This window comes from Polypterus senegalus, chromosome 6 (assembly GCF_016835505.1).
Source record: "Polypterus senegalus isolate Bchr_013 chromosome 6, ASM1683550v1, whole genome shotgun sequence".
Classification (NCBI taxonomy): Eukaryota; Metazoa; Chordata; class Cladistia; order Polypteriformes; family Polypteridae; genus Polypterus; species Polypterus senegalus.
The window spans coordinates 138,441,478-138,465,995 of NC_053159.1; the positions used below are offsets into that span (position 1 = coordinate 138,441,478).

The window sequence follows — 24,518 nt, forward strand, 5'->3', positions numbered from 1 at the left end:
TTTTGTTTAAGTTCCACTTTTATCACCGTTTTTATTATTCATTGAAGACTTGAACAACACATTTTTTTCATTTGGAACACTGTTGTTTGTTTTAATAAAAGCACCACACTTTGCACCGTACTATTGCTTGTTACGTGTCCTCATTACCTGTCTCATCCTCGGACATGACTATCGACGGTCATGGGTTAAAGGACGTAATGGATTTATTTTAGCAAAGTTTATTTGATCTTTTTTTACATATCAGTTAATATTTTAGCATCCATTTGTACACTGGGAAATCTAAAAGTGGTTGAGGATGGGGACGATTCCCTGCTTGAAATATTAAAGTAAAACAGTGAATTGGGTAACGCAGATTTTTTTTCTTTGCTTCTTTGAACCTCAATTATGACATTGCCTTTAAAAAACAAACTTTTTGAGCCTATATAAAGTTTAATTAGCAAGACAATAACAGGAATATAGATTAGCTCTCAGTCACATTTAGTCTTCCTATTATTTTCAGTAGTTTAATATTTTAGAAAGTGTATGTACTGCACATTTCACTCATAATTTGTATTTTTTTTCCTGTTTTTTCTTAGTTGGGACACTTATAAAAGAGAGCGGAGTAAACCTCAATAAGGCTGTTTGGTTTTATAAAGATTTAACAAAATAATACAAACAAAATCCAAAAATGCCTTCATTACATAACAAAGACAATACAAAAGATTGAAGCAAACCTAATTAAAAATCTGGTTAAACTGCTTTGCTTAATTTTACATATCGTTTTGTGCTTTTATTTTTAGGTTGTACAAGAGCTTCTAAAGCAGATTTATGTTCACTTAAATCACAATGTATGCCTTCTAACTGAATACAAATATATTCACTTTGTTTCAGTCAAAATGAAACAGAATTGACTATTTTCTTCTTCTGCACCGCACTCTTTTGCCACAATAAACAGCAGCAAGAATCATTAGAGAAAAGTCTAATGTGCAAAACGTTCTTTATTGAATAATTACCGTGATGATCTTCAAACGTTAGAACAACACCACCAGATTTGTGATCAGGCGCCGCTGTCTTTATTGCACCGCCCTTGCTTCTCTTAGTATCTGAAAAGTAGAGCTTCACCTCGTCCAACTGGATTTGGTCAACATCTCCCAGAACCAATACAGAGTTGGAGTACTGCAGAGGAAAAACTGAGATCTCTTTGTTGAGGAACGTCTTCTTGGAACATTTCTTAATAAAGGCTTCTCGGTCTGAAATCCCAGAAAAGGAAAATGAATGAGTTGCTAATAACGGTCAGATGGTTTTCTCTTAGGCACTGTGCTGTGGTAGACAAATGGCCTGGATGTGTTAGTTAAACAGTCATTGGTGGTGTGATCCTCAGCAAGTCATAGTTTCTGACAACGATCGAAATCAAAGAACAGGTATCTTCTTATTTAGGCATGCAATAGAGCTAATAATGTGACTTGAATCCTTTCATTTGACCTTTCACAGTTGCATGTATGCGTGCATCCCTTTGTGACTCCTTCAACAGCGCTGTGTTTGAAATAGTAAGACATGGAGGGCGCTCACTCAAAATCTGCAGATGATAAAGCTACAAGGATCAGATAAGCACTGCACCTCAAGAAATGAACTTGAAAGTTAGCCAAAAATAAAAATGCAATCAATTATATTTACTCTGAGACATACAATGCAGCACTGCTTTCAGAATCAAGTGGCACCCAAAATAATTTACACTATCAAAGCAATGGTGCAGTTTTCATTAAAACCAAGGAAGAATCGTGTCATCAGTCCTTGGGCAAATTTATATTGGGCCAGATGTGAAAAATAAAATCGCTCAAGTCTAGACACAAAACTAGAATAATGAATATAGGGTCCTCTGTGATCACTTTCTTATCCCAGCTGTCACAGACTATACAGGGAGTGGTTAAATACACACATTTTCACATTAGTATTTAACAAACTTTTGATTTAAATAGTTTTAACCCTTCATCTCACTCTAGCTGGAAGAACTAACGTTGTTAAGATGAATATTCTTCCTAAGCTTCTTTTTTAATTTCAAAACATTTCAATATACAACAATAAATAATTTTTTTAAGTAATTAGATTCAACAATTATCTCATTTATTTGGAACTCAAAAAATCCACGTATCCAAAGAGCGACCCTACAAAGACCAAAGGCAGAAGGTGGCATGGCTCTACCCAACTTTCAGTTTTATTACTGGGCAGCAAACATACAACCTATAAAAACCTGGACACAAATAGAAGAACATACACAGGCCTGGTCCGCAATAGAAGTAAAATCCTGCAGTACTTCTTTATATTCCCTGCTCTGTGCCCCAATAAACACAAGTTACCGGCAATATACTGATAACCCAATTGTGCTTCACTCACTCAGAATATGGAACCAATGTAGAAAGAATTTTAAGATGGAGAATCTTTTATCTGTGGCATATCTGCATGAGAACCACCTTTTTCAAACCTCACAAACATATGCAGTTTTTAATATTTGGAAAAAATGTGGGATTAACTTGTTTAGAGATCTTTATACAGACAACATCTTTGCATCTTATGAACAATTACATTGCAAATTTAACATTCCAGCTACACATTTCTTTCACTATCTTCAAATCAGAAACTTTGTTAAACAAAACCTTCCAGATTTTCCTCATCTTGCACCCTCATCCATGCTGGAAAAAATATTGCTCAATTTCAAGGACTTAGACACCATCTCTGCAATATATAAAATTATTTTACAGTCCCTACCTTTCAAAGATTCAAGAGTATGGCGTTATTTCAGTGCCACTATTCTGAGCGCACGTAAAAAAATATTGCAAGTGCAAGTGTTGCATTTTGAGGAGAAATTTATTTTGAGCGTACAAAAGCTGAATTTGAGTGAACAAAATTCATTGCTGCGTGCAAAAAATGTATTTCAGTGTTTGCAATTATCCATATACACACACACAATAGCACCCCCTCTCGCTCAGTTTTTTCATTTGCGCTTGCTCGCAATGTGTTGCTTGCGCTCACAACATTCTCTGCTGCAAGCGCTCAACTCTCTGTACACCGTGTGCCACAAAACCAACCAATCACAGACTTGGTTTCAAAAATTCTGATTGGCTCTTACGGTCTCCAATCAGCTCGCTAGCTGCTGCATTCCGGAAACAGTCTGAAATGTAGCTAAATCCAGCTGAACTCAATTAAACCCAGGGCAAATATATTATTTGTTAAGACTATCGTTGGTGTAGTATAATGTAGTTGCATTATACAACCATGCCAACTGACTCTCCAAATTATATTTGAGTAGCTCTCTTTTATGTCGTCGAATACTGAACAGCAGCACGAAAACAACATGTCCCGGCCACATGTAAGTAATATAAAATCATTATTATTATTATTGGAGCCATTATTTGATTCTGCCATCTCTTCTTTGGCTGCAGAGTAAATCAAAACTCCCTCTATCTGCAAGAAGCGAGGCTGAGTGGACAGTGTTTCCGGTGTCCGGAATGCAGCAGCTAGCGAGCTGATTGGAGATCGTAAGAGCCAATCAGAATTTTTGAAACCAAGTCTGTGATTGGTTGGTTTTGTGGCACACTTATAACGGTGTACAGAGAGTTGAGCGCTCGCAGCAGAGAATGTTGTGAGCGCAAGCAACACATTGCGAGCAAGCGCAAATGAAAAACTGGGCGAGAGGGGGTGCTATTGTGTGTGTGTATATGGATAAGCGCAAACACTGAAATACATTTTTTGCACGCAGCAATGAATTTTGTTCACTCAAATTCAGCTTTTGTACGCTCAAAATAAATTTCTCTTCAAAATGCAACACTTGCACTTGCAATCTTTTTTTACGTGTGCTCAGAATAGTGGCACTGAAATAACGCCATACAAGAGGACACTGGAAAAAAGATCTCTTAATCAATATATCAGAAAAGGAGTGTAAAATAGCAATGCAGAGAATTCACTCGAGCTCCACATGCGCAAAGCATACAATTATACAACTTAAAATTATATATCGAGCACATCTGTCTCGACTAAAACCGTCCAAAATGTTTCCAGGGCAGGATCCAACCTGCGAACGTTGCAATCAAGTCCCAGCCCCACTGGGTCACATGTTCTGGGCCTGCACCAAATGAACATCATTTTGGATCAAAATTTTAATTTTTAGCCTTGGTGTCTCAATACCTCCTAACCCATTAACAGCTGTGTTTGGTGTTCTTCCAGATGGGTGTAAAGTGGAGAAGGGTGCAAACTGTGATTGCATTCAGTACACTTTTGGCACGCAGACTTATTTTGCTAAACTGGAAGAATCCTAACTCTACTCTTTTAAGTCAGTGGGAAACCAATGTTTTATACTATCTGAAATTGGAAAAAATCAAATACTCAGTTAGAGGTTCTGTGTAGATTTTTTTCAAAACATGGCAGGATCTAATCAGTAATATTTTAGAATAAGCACTTAAAGCACCGAGGAAGCAATTATCTCCACATTTCTTTTTCTTCTCCATTCATCTCTATTGGTCTATTAAACTCATCAATTTAGGTATGTTTACAGCTCTCTACATCTTCTCTCTCTCAGGGGTGGGGGTCGACTTGTTCTCATCCTATTTTTTGTAAAAATTGATCAATTTGTATGGAATGATTACAATAAAATTAATAAAAAAATAAATATTTTTAACTTCTGTATAGGCCATAGTTTATGTTAACCTCAATTTGACTTATTTTTGAACAATAAATTAATCTATCTATCTATATATATAATTCACTAAGGCAAGACACCCATGGAAAGCACGCCGGAAGGGGCGTGGATTCACTAAGCCGCCGACAAGTAAGACACCTATGGCACACGCAGGAAAGAGCCACGCCCACCAACTACTGGACCATTGGATACGACGACAACTCGCAGAGCCACGCCCACCAACTCGGATGCGACGACAGAAAAAACGGCGTCATTTATATTCGTCTGTCGTAGAGGCCACATGCAACTCCGAGCCACGTTGACTGTTCATAGAGGCATGTTTCTCGCGGCGGTGAATCGCCATATGCAGCGTGTGAAACGGTTTGCGAGGGGTATCCCATGGGATCCAAAAAACAATCCTTTACAACGGAGGTTAAAACACAATGAAGTAAGCAGTCTTTAAAAAACGAGTTTTCGGTTACGATGCACGACCACGTGCACCATAGCAAACTGTTTTACACGCTACATACAGCAATTCGTGCTACTACCGTGGTCGGGTGTCTTGGTGGATTATATATAGAAAAGCAGCCAAAACCGCACTGAGCAATGAAAAGTCTACGTGAGTCACAGGTGCATGAAGACTGTGCAAAGACGACAACGACTCAAGTGATGAGTTGGAGGTGGGCACATGAGCAGGCAGGGCGCGATGGCGGTCCTCCAGTTTTCAGTCATGGACGATTGTGTCTTGGTTCGTTCCGTTCATTGTTACAATGTTGCTTTTCTTGCTGATTTATGACATTACCGATTTTTCAAATGTTCATTTTCTCCCTGTGCTTAAAAATTATTAAAAAACCGGCCTGATTATACGGCGTATGGTACGCCGGGGGTTGGCTAGTATACAATATTTGTGGTATTTCAATAACCAAAAGAAAGAATTAAACTCCATGATAGAATGTCATTACAATTTGGCATACAGTACATGGAAATTATTTTTATAAAGTTTTAGTTACATAAAGGGAATGAATTGAATTTCTACTTCAATATAAAATAATAATTCTTCACATTTATATAGCACTTTTTTTGCTACTCAAAGCACTTTACAAGTGAGTGGGGAGCCACTTCAACCATCACTAATGTGAAGCATCCACCTCAATGATGGCAGTCACGTTTGCATCTGTCCGCTCACCACACATTAGCCATGAGGCTGTGTATTGGTGAGACAGATAGCCAGTTAGAGTCAGGGGTTGATTAGGAGGCCAAAATGACTAGGCCGTGGTGGACAATCTACCCGGGACATTAGGATACACCCTACTCTTTATGAAGGATGCCCAGGGATCTTTTATGACCACAGAATGTCAGGACCTTGGCTTTACATCTCACCCATTGGTTGGTGCCATTTTTACAGCAGTTTCCCCATCTCTGCACTGGGGCATTGAGACCCACATTCTGATCACAGTGTAGGCAGGCTTCACCAACACCTCATTCAGCAGTAATCCAAGCTTTTCCTGGTTGGCCTCCCATCCAAGTACTTCCAAGCCCGAATATGTTTAGCTTCAGATGAATAACTTCCTTTGCAGTGCATGTAGCACGCAACTGCAATGCTAGAGCGGTTTTCATTAAAATCAAAGAAGAATTGTATCATCTCAACCTGTGAAGTCAGTCACAGGGCAAACTTCTATTGGGCCAGATACGAAAAATACTGTAATTCCTTACATAAATCAGTGAGAAATTGCTTTTGACTTACCGATATCCTCTTTAAATGTTACTATTAATTTATGTCCTTTATCCACAATGTCAAAGCAGAGGTCTGCACCATGACTGCAGCTTTTGAGGTAGACTTCAATATGGCTGATCTTGCAGTCTAGACTAAATCCTGTCACAATGAACCTTCTGGGGTCACATTTTCCTCGGTGTGCTTTATTATTGAGCAGCTCAACAAAAACATGTATTTCTCCAATTTTGTGCGCTTTGCAAGAAAGGATCTTCTCCCGATCTGGTAGGAAACAGTAGATGGTAAATCGTTTTCACTGAACTTCGATGGTGTTACATTTAAAGAGTCCCTCAGTTAAATGCAAGTGTTTACCTTATGCACATTATTACAAGGTGCTATACAAGATAAATAGGAGTGAAATTCAAAGTGAATATTAAAAATGCAAGGTCATTCAATACATGGCAAATAACAAAAAAACTATTTTTGAAGAGCCTCCTGAAGTAAAGATAAACTGTGAACACACAGGAGTGCAGGGAGAGTATACGATGATTAATACAGTTGAAACAAAGTTACAGTTATAGCCAAATAAAGTGAAAAAGGGAAATGGCGTAGGTTTCACCATTATTACAAGGATAGGCAAATATATTATTTAGATGCAGTCACAACATTTTATTATTACACTGTACTGTACTACAAATAAAGTTCATAAGTGCAGATACGTAATATTTAAAACATGGTATTGCATTTATGGTTTAAACCTTAATTTTTGAACCTACTGAAAAGTTCAAAGCTACATTTGGATGGCTAGTCATCCTATCATCTAACATTATCTTTGAGGGGCAAAAACACAATTACGCGGACATTGATTTGGAAAGCAAAGAGGTTGTGGATTGAAAGAATCAGGATTAAAAAAAATCTAAAGCAGAGGGTAGCCTGGCACTACCTAGCTCTCAGATGTCCTACTGGGTTGCAAGCATACATTTTTGAAGACACTGTGAGGGATGGCCGGGACCCATGCCTAGCTGGGACATCCTTTCAACACTGGATCCTGGGTAGCAGCCATGGGATGCACTCTACGTGCCCTGGAATGCGTGGTGGCAGCCCTCCTGGGTTACATCGAGGCCACAGGTGTGGGACTTCAGGACTCAGACCTGTTGGGCTCCGTGGCCACCACCTGAAGGAGCTGCACGGCTTAATGAGCCTCTGTGGGCTGGAATGCAGCCACACCCGGAAGCGCAGCCTAATTAGGCCAATTACCACCTGGAGCACTGCTGGGAGGGCTACAAAAGGAGCCTGCAGCCAATACTCAAGGCGCCAGATTTTGGGAGGAGGACGAGGATGACAACGACGACGACGACGATGACAACGAAGCTGCTGCCGCCACCACCGCTGCCTTGGGCTGGAGATGGGCGAAAGGCATTGGACTGAGGGTGTTGTGGTACAGGACAACTGGGTTGTGTGCGTCACTGTAAATATAAAATGCTTAATAAACGTGTGTTGGTTGTTGAACCATCGGTGTCCGCCTGTCTGTGTCCAGCCTGTTCCCCACAACAGGAAGAAATGAAGATGTACTGGCTTGGTTAACTTTAGAAAGAAAATCCTGATCCAATTCATCTTCTATCCTTTACACTGTGCACCTGCTACTACCAGCTACTGCTGCTGTAGTAGGAACCTGTCCTGGTCCAGACTGGAAGGCACTTTAAGTCTCAGTGGTCACTAGTGATTGAGCCAGGGAATGATATTCATCTGTTACAACCTCCCTTAATTAAGTCCCAGGGAACATGGAAGATGTTTATCATTTGGCAACCCATTTCTTCTATTATATGCAACTCTGGCATTTTGGTAAAAGTCACTTGCCTAGTTTGCCTATTTTTCCTTTAATATTAGTAACAGAAGCCATACAGACTTGGAAGATTGAAGATATATATATATATAGGATGAAGGCAACTATCTAAATCAAGTGGACTGTATGGTAAATTGGTGCAATAAAAACTTTCTCACTCTGAATGTAAAAAAAAAATTTGATTTTAAGAGACAGAAATCTGTATGCTCACCCATTATTGTTTTGGGGAAGGAGGTAGAAATAGTGAATGAATATAAATACTTAGGAACTAACAATCTTAACTGGAATGCAAATATAAAGAAAATATTCTCTCCTCCTCAAGTTGTCCTTTTATCGCAGTATGATTCAGTCTGTTATCACTTTCAGTTTCATTGCCTGGTTTAGTGGTCTATATAAACCAACATTTAAAAAAGCTCCAGCAGCTCTAAGCATGTAGCTAAAGTTATTGGGACTGATGTAGATGATATGGCAAGTGTGTGTCAGAGGACAATGCTAAAGAAACTAGAAATAATCTCAACTGACGACAGACATTCATTACATGTAGAACTTAACTTCAGTAAATCAGGTAGGATAATCGCTTTGGAAACCCACACAAATTGCTCCAGAAGTTCCTTACTTCCTAGTGCCATATGACTTTTCAATAAGGAATATTCAAAAAATGATTAAGTAAGGTTTTACATGTCTCCTGTAACAATTACTGTGGGAATATGCATTATCTAACTGCCTTACCTTAACCCTAACCTGTCTTGTCTCTATTTGTTTTCTTTTATTTCCTTCTGTCTTGTTATGAGAAGGCAAATTTTATGTTTTCTTGTGTAAACATGACTAAATAAAGCAACCTTGAAGAGTATATCTACACTTTCCCACACTCTTTTTGAAAAAGTTCCTCTTTAGATAACTTCAGGCTGTGCTGGATAAAAGACATGTCAATCTGAATTTCAGATAAACAATACAAACACAATCTGTGCTGGTATCTAGAAGGTTGATGGTTCAAATCCTGTAACTGCCAGAAGGGATCCTACTCTGTTGTGCCCTTGAGCAAGGTCCATAACCTGAAAGTTGCTCCAGTGGTGCTGTACAATGGCCGACCCTGCACTCTGACCCCCATATGTCATGCCAAAATATAATTTCCCCTCAAGGGATTAATAAAGTATATTAAAAAGAAAAAATAAGACATTGACAAATTGTAGGTGCCGAAATGAAGGACAGGCGTCCTGGCGGGGATAAAGTAGCAATTCATACCCAGCCAGAAGGCCATAATGGAAGGACCAGGTAAAAAGGCAACTTTTTCCACCAGAAATACGGCAACTGATGGGGACCACCAGAGGACGCTGCTTGGGAAGGACTGCCCTGGTTTCTGCATGACCTGGAAGTACTCCAGATGACCTGGACAGAAGACCAGAAGCAGTTCTTGACTTTAAAAGAAAGCCTGCAACTGTACTTAAATCGAGTCAGAGTCAGGAGGTAGTGAGCACAAATTGTGTGTTGGTGTAATTTTGCTGGTGGTCTTACGGAAAATGTGTTTTTGTCCAATAAAATCCTTTATTTGAATTGGGAATTGTGTTGGGAATTGTTGTGCCTGTAGTTTGGGGGCTCAGTGGTGCCCCCTTGTGGTTACACATGGAATATTCTTCATCAACCTACGCAAGGCATGGTGTAAATCAGCTAAAGGTTGTAAACTGCAATCATTTAACGTGACTTTCGTGATCTAAAATGTACCCAGGCCAAGACCAGACCCTAATTATGAACAAAGCCATTAGGCAACCACCTCACTCGGCTGCAATTTATGAGACTGTTGCACACTCGGACCATAAAAGGGAAATATCTTTTGATGCCAAACAATATTCCAGCCCTTATTATTTCTTATCCAGTTATAGCAGTGTATGGATCATTACAATGAGCGTGCCACAATACCCCATATGTTAAAATATATTTGTAAAAACTGCTTAAGGGGAGGAATGTTGTATTGTGTTGTATTTCCGAGGTGGCATTTCCAGATTGGCCATCTAGCTCTATGAAGAGGATTACTTGTATTCTGTTCTGTGCATTGTATTTACCCCATTTTTGACACCCACAACAAAGAGAGCCTTTAAAAGCCCATTGAGGAATTCCTTGTGTGGATTTTGGGCTTAATAAGAAATAAGTTGTTTTTGTTGAAAAAATATATGGCATTAATAACCGATTAAGATCTCATGGCTAGTCACAGATGTCTGAAAGGGTGGAGAACATGACTCACCCATCTATGGGATGAAATAGTTTTTTTTCAGTGTAATGTCCCTGGTACATCCTGGTGGGATACTCACTCACACTGGGCAACTTTAGAATGGACGGTCTTATCTTTGGACTGTGAATGAAGACAAAGTCCCGGAGGAAACACCTGTAAACACAGGGGAAACTCCTGGCAGTAGTCATTCTGGCTGGGAACTGAACTGAAGTGTAAGGGCAGTTAGGTGGCAATGTGTCCAAGATCTCCCTGTGTAAAAGGTGCATGCATAATAATACTTTGGGGAATTCCATAAGAAAGTTATTTGCATTCATGCATCGCGTGCATAACCACCTTGACGTATTTCTACTCCTATTTCCTGGTTTATATGCCAGATTGATAAAAACAGAAAACTATGCCAGCCACCAAAGTAAATTTATAAGAGATCAAAAGATAAATTTTATATTACAAGACAGCATACAAGTTATAAAAGATACACAGAAAGTATTATAGTAACATCAAAAATGGACGGGTGTTAAAGTACAATATTGAGTATATAGCATTCTCACCGTCTTGGTTGGCACATTTGAGTATCCATTTGTTTGTATCCTCTCTTTGAATATGAAGCTCTTCACAGAACTGTTCAAAGTGCAGCTTGAGGATTTCATCATTAAATGATTCAGAATCAGTGCGGCACAACAAAAACAGCGAATCTGAAGGAGACATTTCAGATCAGTTCTATTCCTAACATAACTGGATATTAAATAAGCAATCCATGTAACCATTTACTCAACATCAAGGCTGTGTTTTTCAGGACCCCATTAAAGAAGCCCCATAAATCTAAAATCAAACAATAGCAAACTCAGGTTCAATGAAGAAGACGACTGCTGACAATGCAAGAAAATCTGGTGGAAATGCCACACCAAGTGATCCCATGTGCACAACTGACTTGGGGTCCATGTGAGGTGACACATTAAACTTTCTTGTAATAGTTTTTAGTTTTATAATTTATGGTTCTATTGATTAATTTTCTTTGAATTCTGGGTAAACGAGTTTTGTTTTTCTCTTTCTGTGTAAAGTGACTTCAGCTTAACATATTCATATTCTACCATTTACTTATATTAATAATATTTAGGAACATTGACTACATACATTAATTTATATCTTGAACGTGTATATGTAGATTTCATTGGCATTATTCTCTGGGAGTTGATAATGTAGCTACAGTATTTTACATTCACAAATAGGCCCAGCACTCAGAGATTGTAAATGGAACTCCATCCGCCATTGTGTCATCTGATAATCCAGTTCAGGGTCACAGTGCTACTCCCAAGGTGGGAATCAGAGAGCCCATCCAATGCAAAGTACACTTATGCATGCGGTCTCAATTTACATTCGCCAGATCACCTAATTTGCTATAAAAAGAAAATGATTTAATAAAAATGATAATATTAACCTGCATGTCTATGGGTTGTCTGAGGAAAGCCCATGATGACATGGGGGAACTGTGGTGTTATGGGTTTGACAGCTCTTCCAGCTAAGGTCGTTTATTTTAAATAAATAATCACCGTGCTCGCGGCTTAGTGAGGGGGCGTAGTGGCCGTAGCAAGTCACTGGGCGATCTGCAGTGTGGGCGTTTCTCACCTAGCGCACAGGTGAGGGACTGCTCACATCCGTGATTGTTCCCGTGGCTAATGTGCTGCAGCTGCTATGGCCCCTCACAATATAAAAAAGAAGCGCGAGTCGGTTGGGGGGAGGAAAAAGAAAAAGAACGAGAGAAAGAAAAACAAAGGACGGAGGTAGCAGGAAGTGTATGAACAAGTCGGTGCAAGAGAACGAGCAAGTGAGTGGGTAGCGAGAGTTAGGCTCGCAGGCAGCTGGACAATGAGCCCTAGCGGGGTGTTCAGCCGACACCCATGGGTTGTAGTTAGTGGTCGCTCCCGCTGAGCATGTTTGGAAGAGCGGAAGTGACGGGAAGAAGGATGACTGGTCGCGTAAGGCTGAGAAGGCTGCAGGAGTCAGGAGGCTTGGGCGGTAAACTCCCTGGCGTGAGCGTCCTAGTCGTCAGGGAAGCCAAGTCGCGGTCTGGAGGGAGCGTAACCAAAGCCAGCGATCGGGACGCCACCAGATCAGTAGTGGAGAGAAGGTCAGCTGCAGGTAGAATGGCTCCTCTGTTGCGAAGCCTGGACAGGGAGAAGCAGGGGAGTCACCAGTTAAAAGGAGCACCGAGCTTGTTGTAAAGGTTGCTTCCTATATGAACGTTTTAACCTCTAGTTTTTAAAGGAGTGTTCTATTTATTGGTTTTTTAAATCTCCACGTTTGTTTTATAGATTTATTTATTGAAAAACTTTGGATCACTGCACTATTTATTGAACACTTTGATTGTTTTGTTGACTGTTTTAAATAAAAGCACTTGTGCACTTTTTGAACCGTCCCCTTGCTATGTTGTCGCCTTCACTGTCTAGCTCAACTCGGTGACATTATCGACGGTGTTGGGTTCAAGGGCTCCCGAACAGCGATGGGAGCATGGAGACGAACCCACATTGTCACAGGAACCTGCTAACTCCATGGAGGACTTGCACTGCAGAACTGTGATGCACAGTTTCTAACCATTGTATCTCAGTGCAGACCCTTGCAAACCAAATCAAAATTGCAATAAAAGTTCCATATTTTCAAGCAAGAAAAATACCAAAAGAAATTTTTAATAACACAAAACAGAAACTACTGTACTTCATAACATAAATGTAATAAATCTATGTAATATTTTATCTCTTGGACTAGGAAATATTTATTCTTTCCACAGTACCTTCTGTGAGGTCAACAACGTCATCCATATCACTACTCTCCTGTGAAATTAAAAACAAGATTTGATCAATTAGGTTTAAAAATGGCATGCTATCTAAAAAGTAAAAACTGACTTTTTATCTAGTTAACAACACTCACTTCATATAATATGAATATAATCTTTAAGAACACTTTTACACTTTGCATGTAACTTACACAATTTTAGTTATAAGGCTAGGGTATCACACGCATGTGCATCGGGGACAGCTTAAGTGTTTGGGTGATGAGAATTTCCTGCCAGAACACAGGATGGTGCTCTTTACTAACACCTTGTCTCTTTGTCCCTGTGTCAGCTGGAAGACTGGTGGCTTTACCACCTTTGACGTCACTTCCAGTGTCCATCCCCCTGGTCCCAACTCTTTCTGCTGGAAGTCCTTATTACCACAAGTTCAGCCATCTTGAGTCAGTCATTACTCAGACTCATGTCTGTGAAGACGCGTCTTTCTTTTTAAAACGTGTACATAACTTGTGTTTTGTTTTCAATTATATGGGGTTTGCCTGTGAATGCCCCAACTCTTTATTGATTGATTGTGGTTTTTCTTACAGTGGTCTTCTATAAATTTTTTTTCCTCTTTATTATATATATTTTCTGATTGTGCCATATCCAGTGCACAGGGAGTAGGAAGGCATAACACCGAGTTTAAATGGACACTCACACTTACTCGTTCTATGACAATTGAGAGTAAACCTAATTATTTAAGATAACTATGAAAACACTGTTTCCAAAGAAATAGTCCACAAAGTGAACAGGCCAAAAATCTAAACCACTTCTCTGAAGCTATAAGACAAAAGCCTTAACCACTCTGTTTTTTTCCCCCAAAGTGTTGCAAGATCATTATTGTTCATGTTTTGTTCTGCTCTGTCCAGCACAGAGCTTGGGGAGTTGGACGCTATCCCTGTAACATCTGGTAAATTCAGGAACTCAGGAACCACTTCTGGATGGGATGCCAATCCACTGCAGGGATGAACAAATTCTTATATTACAGCCTTCATTCAATCGCATGCCTTCACACAAGCAGTTGTAGTACTGTATGTGATGTTTTAATAAAATCTACTAATGATATTAATGAATTAAAACCTGCTTTTCGAAAAAAAAAAAAACAGCTCCATTAAGACTACATGATGATAATAAGTAGTATACCTTGCTTGTTGATGAACCAATTTCCTTTTCACCACGTTCTGGATTTGCATCTTCATTTATAAAACATTCAACAAAGAGTTGCACAGTTCCAAACTGTTTAAAGTCTACATGATGAGCTTCTTTGGACAGCACTTTATTTCTTCCTGTTATTAAGAAAGCAGAATACATTGGAGATGTTCCATGGTATAGTAATAGATGTGCACTACACAAACACACATTGAATACTGCATGTATTTTATACACCGAGTGTTCCCATAAAATGCTATACAATTTTACACATAGCATGAACACCTTTGATCAAATTGAATTCATTGAATTTACAAATGAAAAGAAGATAAAACACAACCACTCTATAATGCAAACTTAAAACATGCTATAGATTTTTCTCCAGGCTAATGAACAATTACTAACCCAGCCTCCATTTTTGAGTCTGTCTCAAGGAGGGATAAATGGTGTCAGGAAAGGCATGTGGCCATTAAAAACAAACAAACAACAAAAAAAAAAAAACACGAAACCTCTATTGGAGAAGTCAAAATTAAAAAAAAAAAAAATCACAACCTCATATAAAAATGGAAATAGCTACAGAAGAAGAGGAAGCAGCTAATAAACTATTACTATTCAGTTGCTGAAATTAACAGTTTGAAAAACCAAATAAAACAGTCATTGCAGCATGTGCAAATATATGTCCCAATATGTTTAAAGTCCTGATACTGGGCCGACTCAGAAGGCCTTAATTAAGTGAAGACTTCTGTCGGAGTTATGTAAAGATGCTGACACCACTCATCCTATCAGAATGATCGATATACTCCCACTAAGGGCTTGAACTATAGCTCTATAGTTGATACTTAATACCTCAACCATCATGTTAAATTCCCTTTTGTGGCCACTCATTCTAAATAGCACTACATACTCTTAATTTAGTTTTAAATCTGATTAACAGAAATCTTATGAGGTACTTCTGTACTTTAAATATCAAAGTATTCTTTTGGAAAATGGCACAATACAACATAAAACCACAAATGTTGCCGTAATTCTCACGCTTGCGATTTTTAATGCTTTGATTCAGTTTTTCATATTTAATTAAACAATATATAATTTTGATCTAACTCATTGATTTTCATCTCCTCGACACATTCCATATATATTTGTGTGTGAACTGGTTAATATATGAAGTGAACATAAAGGCATTGAACATTGTCCGTCACTTGGATAATTCATGGTATCTGCTTTTTCCCCCTAGTAGACTGCAGATGCAGCCGATTCTCATGATCTTTTGACTGTTTTGACCGAGGCTGATCAATGGTGGTCCTGGAGGCTGCAGTGTCTACAGGTTTTCGTTCTAACCCAGTTGCTGAATTAGAAACCCACCCTTGTCAATAACAGGTCTTGTTTAATATGTTAAACTTGTTAGCGTTTTTAACTCTGCCATGTCAGGCCATTCTTAAATCAGATTTTATTTCCTTTCTTAGGATATCATCCAAATGATTTGAAGCCTAAAACCGAGGAGTAATTGTCACTCTTTGACTTTCTTCACTTTGGTTTTCTTTCAAATGTTTTATTAAACCAAACAGTGCATGATGAATACCCACAATTGTAAATAAAGACAAGTTAGATGGACAACTGCTGGTTCATTTGACTTTTGCATCATATTGCTAGTAAGGAGCAATTAAAAACAGAGAATGCAGCTAAGACTCAATAAACAATTAAGGATGTGGGATCTTAAGTCAGATAACTAAAATGAAACAAAAATGTTACTGATTACTTCTTGTGAAGCAACCAGCTGCGTGTTGTCTTCGGGACAAAAAAAAAAACAACCCAAAGACTCCCTAGCAGTTTTACTGTATTTATGAACTCAGAGAGGCGTCAGCTAACTCTTAAGAATTACCCAGTGCAGAGGACATGGACCCACCTGTGCTTGCTGCCCCACTGGCTTTCGTAAGAAGACACTGGCGATACCATACTGTATCTTAACCATAGCGCTGGCATACGAGTCCTATTAATCTTGGTCTCCAGAAAATGCCTCCAGACAGACAATATTTTTAGTTATTTTTGTCCTCCGTTGCTGAGGTGTTTCACTTTCACGTTGGTGAGCCGTAGCACACACACACACGTCTTTCGTTTATATATGTCTGTCTCTTTGGGTTGGAACAAAAACTTGCAGCCACTGCGGCCCTCCAGGACAACCGTTGCTCACCCGTTATTTAAACAGTCAGAGTCTTAAATAGCAAACCAATTTAATTATCAGCAAAATCTGGTTGCTAATTAAGAAAACAGTAAGAATGAAAATATGTAGCCATTGTGACCCTCAAGGATCAGAGTTAGGCACCCCAATTAACAATATGCTTTTGTCTTTTTGTTTTGAGTGGCTTTGATGATGGTGGTCTCTCTGTCAGTTAATATCTCTCTAAACAATTTCACTGCAGCTTTCCGACATTGTAGCATTCATCTAGTAAAACAACGTTTAGAGCGAAACTACACATTTCTAACACTTTTCCTCCATTTCGGTCTACTTAACTCTCTCCTGTTCTTAATCTATATTAAATGCTTTTATTTGTTTATACCAATCTTCAAAAAAAAATCTATCATTTCCATAAATCCATCCATCCATCCATTTCCTAACCCGCTGAATCCGAATACAGGGTCACGGGGGTCTGCTGGAGCCAATCCCAGCCAACACAGGGCACAAGGCAGGAACCAATCCTGGCCAGGGTGCCAACCCACCGCAGCATTTCCATAAATGATCTACAAAATCTCTCAGCTCACTTTTTTACAAATTCCAATTCTCTTTTCATGCAATTTCATTATCATTATTCTAATATGCCTTTTTTTATTCTCTTTTTTCTTTTCTGTTCTTTGAAAAGGGATCTGATTGACTTTTCTGTTTTTACTATTTTAATACTCCCATGTCAGTCCACACTCTTTCAAACTCCCCCATCCTTCATACAGTTTTCCATTATATTCTACCACAATATTCTCAAACTCAGGGTCACAAGGGTCCAGAGATTATTCCAGAAGCATAGGGAACAAGACAGGACGCTGTTCCGTTGCAAAGCCCACTCAAAGATACACCCACACAAGGCCAGTTGAGAATGGCTAATTAACCTAACCTGTACGTCTTTGAGGATGGGGATGGGAAACCCGGGCAAGCACAGAAGAGAACGTTCAAACTCCATGCAGCCAATGTAGCACTCAGACTCTAGACATGGGATCCAAAAGTCAGCAGGACTAAACACTGAGCCACCTTGACATGGCAATATCTACCATCAGGGTAAACTGAGTGAACACGCAGAGATTCTGAACATAAAGGAGCCTTAGCATATGCGAGACAAAAATGGCAAGTAAATTGAAACGTTCACGTTTTTCCCGACAGACACTTTCACTAACCTGCTATTCAGCTCACACTTTGTTCCTCAAAACTACAAACCTGTCCAAATAGACTTAAATAAAAATCTTTTTAAAAGAGACATAACGAGTCATGGTTGGCCTATGTTTGTGGGACACAATCAGAGCAGTTGTCCGATACGTCACTTTTATGAAATCCTTCATTTAATGTGTTACCATGCTGCCAAAATGTCTACGTGAATGGTCATTTAAAACAACAGCCCTTCAAAGACACAGCAAAAAGAAGATGAAGAAGAAGAAAAAAAGAGTGCAAAACAAAAGACATTGCTTTGCTGAAAAACTGTACTAGACATTATCAGCTTTAATAAAAAAAATTGACGACTAGAACAAGAACCCCGAACCAAAACTTAAAAAGTTCAGCAGAGATTAACTAGACTGACCTTGTAGCTAATGGTACGACACAGGCTAGAATAACAAGGTGAAAGGCAACAACCCAAACCTGAATAAAGAATTCCCCATTGTGCCAGTTACAGTGTTATTCTCTGTTGCTGTCACTGAACCAGACTTTCCTGTAACCGCCCATTTGACCCTTTGGCACTTGTCATAGCTGAAATTTCTACTGCACTTGCATGTGTCTTTTCGATTGCTTTTAACTGTATATGAGTAACTCTGGATTAAATTTATTAATTTTTTCATATCCATTGTTTTTCTTCTAATCGGTTCCTTTAACTTATTCGTTTTAGTATTTATTTCATTTTTGCCTTTGTTTGTTTACTGATTTTTTATTGATTTTTTTTTATTTTATTGTACAGTACATTGGTTTACACTTATGGTGTTTTAAAATTGTGCCTTAAAATTAAATTTTAATTTGATGTGTCTGCTTTTACATCCTGTAAATATGTGTGAGTCCAGCATTTCGCGCGCCTTTTATTTTATTTGCTCTAAATATGCAAACCCAAAATGATCAGTTATATACAGTATTTGCCAAAGTGGCATGGACCTTTAAAAATGTTTAATTCCTGCCCTATCAGAAGAAAGGCATTTCCAGCAGATGAGACAATGCGCTCATCAAATAGTTTCGTTACATTCATTGTTATACACTAATGAGCAAAAAAGGAAGGCCCAATTTACAGTTCTGGAATTTTCTACTTTAATGCATTTATTATCAATATACAGTACAGTATGTCACGGTCATAATGTGTGCCTGTGCATGGGGGTCATCCTATGAGCTTCGGCACCCTGGGCCTGCCGAGGTCTGAATCTGGCCTTGCACAGCACCATCCGCCATTGCACTCTTATCTTCAAAAGGCTATTGGTTTCCACACCAAATCTTTTTTTTCCCTTTCTTGTTTACCAAACTCTGGTCCAGGTGTTACCATTCTATGGTCAGGTTAACAGGCAATTCTAAATTGGCCCACTATGAGTAAGTGTGTGTGTGCGTGTGTGTAATTGTGCTCTTTAATGGTCTAGCGCAGTGTTTCCCAAACTCGGTCCTGGAGAGCCACAGTGGCTGCAGGTTTTTGTTCCAACCAGCTTCTGTTTTTAATTGAACTCCTGGACTAATTAAGTGAACTGATATTTCCCAAGTTCTGTGTTTAGGGAACAAAACAGAAATTAGAAAACTAAGTTTGCTAAAAAAAAAAATATTAAAATGTACCAAGCAGTTATATAGGAATAATGTATTTTTTTTCTTTTTAACAGTATTTTCATCTTGATTTTCATTCTACTTTTCTAGGTGTTCTAATTGTTTAATTAATCCATTATTTACTAATTAGTGGGTCTGACGCTAAAGTAGCTGCAGCCTTTGATTATTCCGTGTTGTTTGCCAGGGTGTCTGATCTGCTTGTTTTTAATTGTCATTATTAAGATACAACGAAGGGGGAAAAACTGCACAGAGAAAGGGCAAAGTATAATGAAATCAACAAAAGAGAGTTAAGCATTTAAATCTATAGCAAAGACAGAAATATTTATAAATGTCTTATAAACGTAAAAATCATGCTGCTGTGCTTTTCTGAATGTCGAATAAAAGAAAAAAAAAATCCCAGCTAATTAAATGAGCTCAGTGCTATCAGGTGTTGTCACTGATTAGGAATCTGGTTGGAACAAAAACCTGCAGCCACAGGGGGTCCCCAGGACCGCGTTTGAGAAACGCTGATCTAGCACCTCACCCAGGTTTTTTCCTGTGATGCTGAGACAGGACCCACCCTAGCTAAGTGTGTAGTAAATGGATGGGCACTGATCATCAGCTCACTTCTTCCTATAGAATTTTAGGTTAATATATAATAATCTTTTACAATCTATTACAAGTATATATATATATATGAAGCTAGAACAGAATGAATAGGACTGAATGTAATTCAAGGATTAACTAAATGTAACAAAGTTTAAGCTAGAGGTCTCTGCCTCATCTCTGAGAAGCTACCAAGGTTAGAATGAGGTAAATGAGTAATGAACTCCCCTCCAGAAAGTGGGGATAAATTGATGGGAAAGCCCATACACCCCCTCCTATGAAGCGTTGTTAATATCAACAGGATAATCTGCAAAATACCTCTCTTAACAAAGCCATGATCTGATGAATAATGGGAGAATCAACATAAATCAGAAACTACTGGTGAGCTTAGTTGGTTAGGGGAGAATATCAAAGTTCTGCATATTAAGAGTCAGATGACATGATGGATTATATAAGGTGACTAGCCAAACCACACGGCTTTGCCCGTGTATTAGTGGGGACAGTGAGGAGGACCCGGCCTAGCTCTCTAGTCCTGACGTCACCCTTACCCCCTTCCCTCGGCCCGCAGCCTCTGTCTTGTATTAGCGCAAATATATCGCTCCTGCAAGCGAACTATGATTCTTAGCGGAATGACAGAAGTTGCAAAAACAACTAGAACGTTCAAGCAAATTATATATAAAAAAAAGGATCTAAATCCATTAAGTAGTTCTCTTGTTCACTAACTAAGTGCAGTTAAGGTTACGCCTCGAGGCACAAGTGTGAGTAAGTGAGGGGGGCTCCACCCTCCTCCCTGCTGCCCGATGAGTCTCTCTCAGATCCGCGCTAATAAGTTGGTACCGCAAGCAAACTATGATACTTAGTGTGATTAGAAAGTTGCAAAATCAACGGAATGTTCAAGCAAATTATAGAAAAAAAAAGGTCTAAAACTGTTAAGTAGTTCTCTCGTGAAAAGCGGGCAGACATACAAATGGGTATTTTCGTGCTTGGACCATGAAATTTTTAAAACCTATGGGCCAAGGGTAACCTACATTCCAAATTTTAAGTCCCAAGTCCTCATGGTTTGGGAGATTTCGTGATGAGTGAATTAGTGGTATTTGGCTTTTATATATATAGATGTACTCAGAAAAAGCATAAATTGTTTAATTATGGGCTCACTCCATGAAGTCAGACATTTGTGCATAACTCTGTGTAAGTAAAGAATTGTTCTGCATTCTCATCTGGGCTCCATGACTGCCTTCTTTGAAGACAAGAGTTAAGTTTTTTTCCACGACATTCCTCCTGGTGGATACTTTATAGGCCAAAGCGAAATTATACTGTTATTATTTTTGACTGCTGAAAATACTGTAAAGGCATAATGCAAAACTTCCCTGTGCGAATGTAGCAGTGGTCTTCAACTCCACTCCTAGAGTTCTGCTCTGGCTGCATGTTTTCATTCTAACAGTTCTCTTAATTAGGGTCCAGTTTTTGCAGCTAATTCACTTTTTTGCATTAATAATAACTAAATTGCTATTTAAGACTCAGACTCTTTAATCAGCAGCCAAACTATAATGAGATACAAAATGTGGCAACACTCGATCAACAACCTGTGTCCATTATACAATATTGGAAAATAAAGAAATGTTAAAGTCTCAGTAATGTTCAGCTGCTCAGGTCTGCAAAACATTTTGAAGGTGCTCTTTGAAAAAAGAAAATCAACAATTTTGTAAAGGCCTGGTGTGGCACAATGAGCGCATCAACAAGCCATGGAATTTAAAAAACAATTTAATTAGATAGATAGATAGATAGATAGATAGATAGATAGATAGATACTTTATTAATCCCAAGGGGAAATTCACACAAATTAACAACATGAACCAGCTTCTAATTTAAAAAAAAACACCTGCTGGAGTGAAACTGGTTAGTTTGAGGCCCCCTACTTAGCCTGTGATCTGCCAGCTCACTTCACATCTCGCTTCTGTTTGCTTGCAGTTTAAAGAAAACTGGGTGTTTCAGAGGACTGCGTGTTAAAAACAAAAACCCCAAAAACTAGTCTGTTAAGGTAATGGAAAAGAAGTTAATTGGCGTCAAAAAAATGTCACCAATTAGAAAAGCGGGTTAATATGAAAACCTGCGAGCACAGCAGCGCTCCAGTCCGGAGATGGAGACCCCTGCGATCTTTCAGTTTGTTCTTCTACTGACATCAGCTGTTTGAATAGTTTCGAATCGATGAGCTGACGAGGGGAACCCTTACATCCACAAAGACAGTCCGTTCTCGTACGATCAACACAAGATCAAATAATGTCACGACCAACTCCATCATCAAATACCCTACGTGGCGTTAAATACTGAAGTTAAACAACGACGTTTATGGGCAAGGCTCAAGGAGATCCGAACATTACAGTCACAATTATACCTCCACTTTAATGTCGACTGACAAGTATGGATATCCCTTTTAAAATCAAATCTGTAAAGTAACCCGAACCTTTCGAAACAATTCGACGTGAAAGATTGTGATCCCGGTTGACCGAATCACGCCATGCGGAAGTGCCGCAGAAAGGGGTCTGTTTACGTGTGGCGTCTCCCACCCCAAACCCAGCCGATCATTACCTATCTCATCCTGATACACCAGCAGAGCTTTTCGGTTGTCCGTGGGGTGCCTTCTAATCTCCAATACTTCACCTCCCGATTTCCTCTTATTCATAAAATACAACTGTAACTTCGACTCCACTGCCTCGAAATTATCAGGGAGCCCACGGACCTGCACGAGAAGACTTTTTGCAGCCATTAGCTGCCGATCCCCTCACGTTCGGTGAAGTTTTATGACCTTTCAGAACTTGGCCCGACTTTAGGATTTCAAACAACGAGCAGGCTCTGTGCCCCCGTGCATTTCCTGCTAAATCAGCTGCAAGTGGAGAAAGTGAAAATGAAACGAACTACAACATCTTAAGCAACAAAAATACCCAAACAGTAAAAACAAGCACGCACGCACGCACGCAAAGCTAAGGAGTCATTTTAATAATATGGATTATTAAAACCCCGTTCTTTTAGTGAACCGTATTAAATTGTGAATACCCTAAGACATGTTAATATAACTAAAATGAATACACAAAACTAGAAAAAATATTCTCTAGTACTTAAAAAAAAAAAAAGCTTTTACAACACGCAGTGTTTAAATACACAATTATGCAAACTATGACGAAACTGACACAGATTGCCGACACAGTACATTATTATATTACGATTTCGACACAGTTTGCTCCTGGTTTTCATTGCTGTTTTTTATTAACCGGCAGTCCATTCTTCCTGCTATCCAGTTCCAATTGTTTTAGACACCAGGTTTCAAGTCTTTGGTGTGTGAAATATGAAGAAGGATGATCCAGCGCCGTGTGCGTGTGGAGGTCGTCTTGATTTTGCTCTTTGTTTCCACCCAAGTCCTCTAAACTGCCCGTGTGAGCCCCGAGATGAACCGCAGCTCAGCCTAGCGTAGCTCCCTGCCACTCGCCCAGTGCTCCTAGGATCGGCTGCAGCTCCACCACAACTCTGAATTGGAGTAATGGGGTTTGAGAATATTATATATTGGCTGAAAATCAGTAATGCTGCGTCATTTGTGAAAGATATTGGCTCTTCTCATGTTTTCATACTTTAATTCTATCTATTTTACAGTGTTATGGCCATAAAACAAATATACACCAGCTTGAAACATCCTTTTTGTATACTTAGCGTAGACATTTAAAACACAACAGGGGGAGAAACTAGAAAATTAAAATCTGAAATGGATTATAACTTTTGCCTTATTGGGTTAGTGTTGTCACACATGCAGAATGCAGTGAAATTGTTACACTTGCTAACCAACATGCAACACATCACTGTGTTTTATAATCAAACAAGCAATGGTTCATCTAGTGGATTGGTATTGTCAACATCAACATATGACAGTTTACAAGTATAGAACTATGGAACAATTGCTGAAATGTCCAGCTATTTTCTGAATATTTTAGATTTCTGGGTCATGGAGAGCTTTAGTGCAGGCTGACATCATCAGAAACTTTGAACGAACCTTTGGGACACTGACCCACCGACTCGACCACCCCAGGTCAACTCAGGTAAATCAGTTCATCTGCCTAGCATATCTCTGGGATGCGGGATAAATTTCAAGTATTCCGGGAAAACTCAGACTGACACAAAGGAACTGAACAAAGTCTACACATACGCACAGCAACCAGGCCAGGAAAGGAAGATACACTTTTAAAAAAGACCGGCTGCACCTTCCAGGGTTGTGTCGTTCCTCATAGAACCGTTGCTGGACAGTGAACCATTTCATTCTGCGAATAATGTTTTTGCATATGACATTGGTTCTTTCGACACTGAAAAAGTTCTTAATGTGTGGACAAAGCAGAAATATTTAATAAACAGCAAACTACATAGCAGGATGCTAAAAGATTAAGCAAACATGAACTGTGTTATTGTATGCAATAAGAGTCCTTTTAAAATTAGGAATTCATATTTCATATTTTAAAAATCTGTTGTCATCTAATTGTGGGTATTTATGAAACCTGTAAGAGATCTAAATTAGGGAT

General features: G+C 39.0%; 1 protein-coding gene across 3 annotated transcripts in view; it reads right to left on the reverse strand.

Annotated features, from left to right (window-relative positions):
• parp14rs3 (poly(ADP-ribose) polymerase family member 14-related sequence 3) overlaps positions 1 to 22,945 on the reverse strand; it is a 70,296-nt gene extending 47,351 nt beyond the window's left edge. For 2 of the 3 annotated variants that reach the window (XM_039757332.1, XM_039757331.1), the window contains exons 1-6: positions 22,549 to 22,945; positions 14,391 to 14,533; positions 13,212 to 13,251; positions 10,975 to 11,118; positions 6,393 to 6,641; positions 993 to 1,229 (exon numbers count right to left, since the gene is read on the reverse strand). In XM_039757332.1, the coding sequence (XP_039613266.1) occupies positions 993 to 1,229; positions 6,393 to 6,641; positions 10,975 to 11,118; positions 13,212 to 13,251; positions 14,391 to 14,533; positions 22,549 to 22,726 (991 nt within the window). In that variant the 5' untranslated portion in view covers positions 22,727 to 22,945. The remainder of the gene's footprint in view (positions 1 to 992; positions 1,230 to 6,392; positions 6,642 to 10,974; positions 11,119 to 13,211; positions 13,252 to 14,390; positions 14,534 to 22,548) is intronic. The other variant, XM_039757333.1, reaches the window with a different exon arrangement.
• Between the last annotated feature and the right edge of the window lie 1,573 nt (positions 22,946 to 24,518).